A 5,735-nucleotide genomic window follows, 5' to 3' on the forward strand; every position below is an offset into this window, starting at 1 on the left:
GTCGCTCCTTCTGACCTGAATATTTGTGCCTTTCACACGTGGGGGTAATATCAACTTTGGGCGCTAGTGTAAAGCGGGCGATAGCGATTCAGCGCTTGCTATATATCTCTGCTCATTTTCACTTCCATCGACTCCAAAGTTAAAATTTCTCTGAAGGCAGATCAGGAAACTGTTTGGTGAGGTGAGGTTTGATACCAGCAGACAAGATGCTTTATTTCACAGTAAGTGAATATACAGAACGAAAGTTATGATCACAATCACTTAATTCAATCAGTACATGTAAAACTACAAAAATAAAAAAACAGGCCACACTTCACCATATCAGTGAGTTATCTTCCCTGACATTATACAAACTGTCGCCCCTTCATTCTAACCTTCCTCGCAGTCTGCACAGCATCACTTTGTCTAAAGACATCCCATGACTGCCTGTGCCTGTTCACAGCCAGAAGAGGGATCAAAGACTGTCCAATGCAATGAGTGTCTTTATCAATTGCTGAGAAAAGCTGATAAATTGTTTCTTATTTAAAAAGAAAGAAAGACTTGCATTTCTATAGCACCTTTCATGACCACTGGATGTCCCACAGCACATCACAGCCAACGAAGTACATTTGAAGTGTAGTCACTGTTGTAATGTGGCAGCCAATTTGCACACAGCAAGCACCCACAAACAGCAATGTGATGATGATCAGATGATCTGTTTTTGTTATGTTGATTGAGGGATAAATATTGGCCAGGACACTGGGGAGAACTCCCCCTGCTCTTCTTCGAAATAGTGCCATGGGACCTAGACGGCATCTCCAACAGCATACTGGGAGTGTCAGCCTAGATTCTTGTGTTCAAGTCCCTGGAGTGGGACTTGAACCCACAACCTTCTGACTCAGCGGTGAGAGTGCTACCCACTGAGCCACAGCTGACACTACGGTTTATGAGGTGACATCAAAACTACATTATTTGCATCTCTTAACTGTCCGATGTCTCAGAACCCCCTTTTTAAATAAAAACTTTGCACGGCTACACTGTGCTAAAAAAACATTTAAAGTTCCCAAATCCTTTCTGTGGGGGAAAATTCACAAACAGAATGCTGAAACATGACATTTTCTTTCTTGGTGAGCTACCTCTGCAGCAGTGTGTAGTGTTACTAAAAAAGTTATGGTTATTTAAATTCAGGAGTTTCATTCTGCCCTCCCCACTCCAAACACGAACAATGGCACAGTCCATCTATGGCCAACCTCCTTTAACCCAAATCGCTTGCTGCCATTTTTTTGGGTTCTCTTCCCAAACCGCTCACAGCAGGTTACAAAATAAACCGTAAACAACGCCAAAGTCGCGCTTGTTGCACCTACACCAGCCAAAGGTAATGGGGGATATTTTGAGGTCCTGGGGGAAAACGGGGTGACAGCAACCCCAAAATGGTGGAGAATGACTTGCTGTCCCGTTCACGCCGACAGAGTGGCCGTAACTATCTTCGCAACGGCTTGCTGCTGGTCGCCCAGCGCGCCCTCCCGAGCCAGGCGGACGGGGGGCCTTTAAATATGCTAATCAGGGCCCAGTGACGTACAATGCTCCCCGACTGCCATTTTAGGCCAGTCTGCACGGCCTGAGCTGGAGCCCAGCAGAAGATGAGCCCAGAAGGTGAGTTGTCGGGAGGAGCGGGTGTGCTGCTCCCAGCCGCACAGCAACAACTTGGGCCTCTGCTGAAATGGAGCCCCCCCGGCCTCCCACCCCGTCCCCAGCCTGAGGCCCAATCGCCACCCCCCTAGGCCCACCTTCTTCTGGCCCCAGCCACCCATCTCGCAACTGGGGCGGCCCAGAGCAAGCGACCTTGTTTACACCCACTGCCCGCTGGCCAAATGCTAATGAGACCTGGCCCTCAAAATAAAGTGGGCCTCCCGGTCAGGACTATGCCGGCCGGCTGCCTGAGCACCTCCCGGGGAGGGGGTGGAGGGGTTGGGAGGGGGGGGGCCACGATCTATCCCAGTGGTCTTCAGGAGACTAAAGGATAGACAGGACAGAATACTGGCCACAAAAACAGCACATTGCAAGAAGTCCCCATCAAATGTTCCAAGATGATCAGAGGACACAGATTTAAGATAATTGGCAAAAAATCCACGGGGTGAGATGAGGAGAATTTTTTTTACGCAGCGAGTTGTTGTGATCTGGAATGCGCTGCCTGAAAGGGCGGTGGAAGCAGATTCAGTAGTAACTTTCAACTGGGAATTGGGTAAATACTTGAAAAGAAAAAACTTGCTAGGCTATGGAGAGAGGCAGTATGATTTAAAAAGTACTATTTTGAGGGGTGTGCAAGGGCAGAGGGACCTGGGGATGCATATTCACAATCTTTGAAGGTGGCGGGGCAAGTTGATACAGCAGTTAAGAAAGCATATGGGATCCTTGGCTTTGTAAATAGAGGCATTGAATACAAAAACAAGGAAGTCATGCTAAACCTTTACAAATCTCTGGTTAGGCCTCAGCTGGAGTATTGTGTACAATTCTGGGCACCACACTTTAGGAAGGATGTCAAGGCCCTGGAGAGGGCACAGAGGAGGTTTATCAGGATGGTAACAGGGATGAGGGAGTTCAGTTACGTGGAGAAACTGGAGCAGCTGGGATTGTTCTCCTTGGAGCAGAGAAGGTTAAGGGGAGACCTAATAGAGGCATTCAAAATTATGAGGGGTTTTGATAGAGCAAGTAGGGAGAAACTGTTTCCTCTGGCAAGTGGGTCAGTAACCAGAGGTCACAGCTTTAAAATAATTGGCAAAAGAACTAAAAGGGAAACGAGGAGAAATGTCTTCACACAGAGGGTTGTTAAGATCTGGAACGCACTCCCTGAAATGTTGGTGGAATCAGATTCCACAGGAACTTTCAAAAAGCGGTTGGACATGTGACTTAGAGGACTAACTTGCAGGGTTATGGGGAAAAAGCAGGGTTGTGGGATTAAACTGGAGAGCTCATTCAAAGAGCCGGCACAGGCGTGAAGGGCCGAATGGCCTCCTTCTGTGCTGTGAGGCTCTATAATTCTACAATGGCCTCCTTGTAAGCTGTATCATTCTATGTTTTCTGTGGTAACTTGAGTATTGTGAGTAATGTCGAATTCACCATGTGTGTTGTAGGTTGGCACGACGGCATCCTGCCAGGGAGGGAGATTGCATCGTGTGCCAAAGGATTTGCCCTTCAAAACAGAGGAGCTCCTTCTTGACGAAAATGTCATTAAAGCAATTAACAATGAAGCACTTTCTATGTACAGGCGTCTGCACACACTGAATCTGAGCGGGAATCAGCTCGAGCTCATCGAGTCCAGGGCCTTTGGTCACAACAGGAACCTGGAAGATTTAAATCTAAAGAACAACCGTATTGATTTAAATTATCCAGAGACTCATTTGGCACTAAGGACACTTTCAGCTTTAACTAGATTGGACTTATCTGGGAATAGACTTAATGAAGACGTGACAAGCTGCATTGTGCAAAATCTGACCACTCTGGAATATCTATCTCTGGCCAGAAATTTCATCATGAGATTGGAACCTAGCATGCTCGAAGGTCTTGTCCGGCTTCGAGAGCTAAACTTAGAGAACAATTACATCTTCGAAATTGAAAGTGGGACGTTTGAAGGTTTGAGTAGTCTAACCAGGTTGAACCTCGCTCATAATTACATCCCCTGTATTGTGGATTTCAGTTTATACCAAGTGAAAACATTAAACGTCAGTCACAATGTTGTGGAACTGTTTTTAGCTAGAGAAAGCGAGATTGAATCTCAGCTGGAAACTCTGGATCTGTCCCGTAACAAACTGCTATTTTTCCCGCTCTTGCCTAAACGCAACAAGCTCAAGCTGCTGTTGCTCTCGGACAACGAGATGAGTTTTTACGGTGATCTGATGAATGACTCATCTGCTGAGGTCCACTTCATCCAAATCGTTGGAAACGTGACCAACATCACCTCAGTGAATCTTTGGGATGAGGTGATCTCTGTAAGCCTGCCAGAGTTGGAGGTTCTGGATATGAGCCGGAATTCATTTCGATATCTTCCTCACGGATTCCTCCAAGGTATGACGGCGTTATCAGCTCTGCAGCTCAACCAGAACTGTTTAAAGACGTTCTCGCTAACGGAGGAGGATCCTCTTCTCTTTCTTCAGACGATTGATCTCAGTCAAAACCGATTGACCCATCTAAATTTCAATGTTAGCAGGTTGGAGAAGCTGAACTATTTTAATCTCAGCTTCAACAGATTGGAATCGGTGCCTTCAGATCTCTTTACTAAGATGCCTCGGCTTATAACGGTGGATCTCAGTCACAACAATGTCTCTGTTTGTGCCTACCCTTTAGAAAATGAGAAAAGGACTTTAAACACAAGTTGTGCTGTGTTGGCGCATATCAAATCATTGAAACGCCTTTATCTATCCAGTTGTGCACTGGTAACTCTACCAGCCAATGCTTTTGTTGACTCACCGTTAACCCATCTAGATTTATCATCCAATATTGGAATCAGATTGGAGGCAAGCACATTTCAAGATGTGGCCAAATCATTGCAATTCTTATCTCTCAGAAACAATGGCTTGGCTTCCAACCAGTTAGATACTGGCCTACAAGTGACTTTCAGCAACCTCAAGACCTTGGACTTGTCTGAAAATTCCATAACAAGTCTTCATCCTGCACTGAAAAAACTTCCCCTAAAATTGCTGGATTTACGCAAGAACCAGTTGTCTACTCTTCAGCAGGATATACTGCAGAGTCTTTTGCAGAATCTTCAGGCTGTATTCCTGAGTGGCAATCCCTTTGACTGTTGCCAACTGAACTGGTGGACCTCACTGATCAATACCCAGTCACTGATTATTCCCGATAGATCTGAAGTCACTTGCAGCACTTCTTTCAAACTGGACCATGTTGATAGGATTTCCCAGTCCACCAAAATTAACTGCAAAGTCGACAACACTGTTTTAAAATATTTTTTGCTGTTGTTGCCAACAGTTCTGTGCATTTTCACTGTTTGCGTGATGGTTTTCCTCTCTTTAAATTCCAAGTTGTTGCCCAAATATGTAAAAGCCAAATGTGGAACGGGAGCAGAGTATTAGCCGGAATCCTCTTGGTCCGCACCACCACAGACGCCGGCACCTGTCGAGATATTGCAGGCGTGCTGCTCACGTGGGCCAGTGCGCCTATGGCTTCCCGAAACGCAGCGGTGGCAAATGGGGCACCTGCCTGCAGACTCGGCCGTGAGCCGCACGAATGGTGATTCTCGGTGAGGCACTAATAATCGAAAGGGAGGCAGGTGCTCTTTACCCGCATGTCGGTCGAGCTCTCGGAACACAACTGGCAGGAGCTGACCCTAGATATTGTAATCACTACTGATGGAAACTGGATGGACCTCCTGAACTTGCACAAAAACTTTGCATAATATTTATAGTGTAATTATTAAGCTATATATTCACCTGTACACCTATGAAAAGTGGACATTATGTATAATAAGTATTTTTAGAAGATAAAAACTGAACTCAACTCTGCACGAGATGCATTAAACTTTGAGCAGTTTCCTTGTTTTAAAACTTCTTTGCCTGAGAATGTGAAGTGGGTCAGTGCTGGTAAATGGAACACTTTCCTAGTTTGAACACCGGTGTTTGGTTTTCTCTTCATTTGAATGGGTTAATGTGTTATGATTAGGGAACCAAACCCCCGTGTCCACATCGAGCACCCCAGTCAGGTACAGAGTACAGTTCTTTCATACTCCTTCACAACAAGACGCT

At 45.8% G+C, this 5,735-nt stretch overlaps 1 protein-coding gene across 1 annotated transcript in view; it reads left to right on the forward strand.

The window, feature by feature from the left end:
• Nucleotides 1-5,523, forward strand: part of LOC147116106 (transforming growth factor beta activator LRRC33-like) — a 13,070-nt gene extending 7,547 nt beyond the window's left edge. Inside the window, exon 3 of the mRNA XM_085990845.1 lies at nucleotides 3,111-5,523. Coding sequence (XP_085846971.1) covers nucleotides 3,111-5,066 — 1,956 coding nt within the window. The 3' untranslated portion in view covers nucleotides 5,067-5,523. The remainder of the gene's footprint in view (nucleotides 1-3,110) is intronic.
• The last annotated feature ends 212 nt before the right edge of the window (nucleotides 5,524-5,735 follow it).

This window comes from Somniosus microcephalus, chromosome 6, assembly GCF_052327205.1.
Source record: "Somniosus microcephalus isolate GS21.2 chromosome 6, FLI_Smic_1.0, whole genome shotgun sequence".
Classification (NCBI taxonomy): Eukaryota; Metazoa; Chordata; class Chondrichthyes; order Squaliformes; family Somniosidae; genus Somniosus; species Somniosus microcephalus.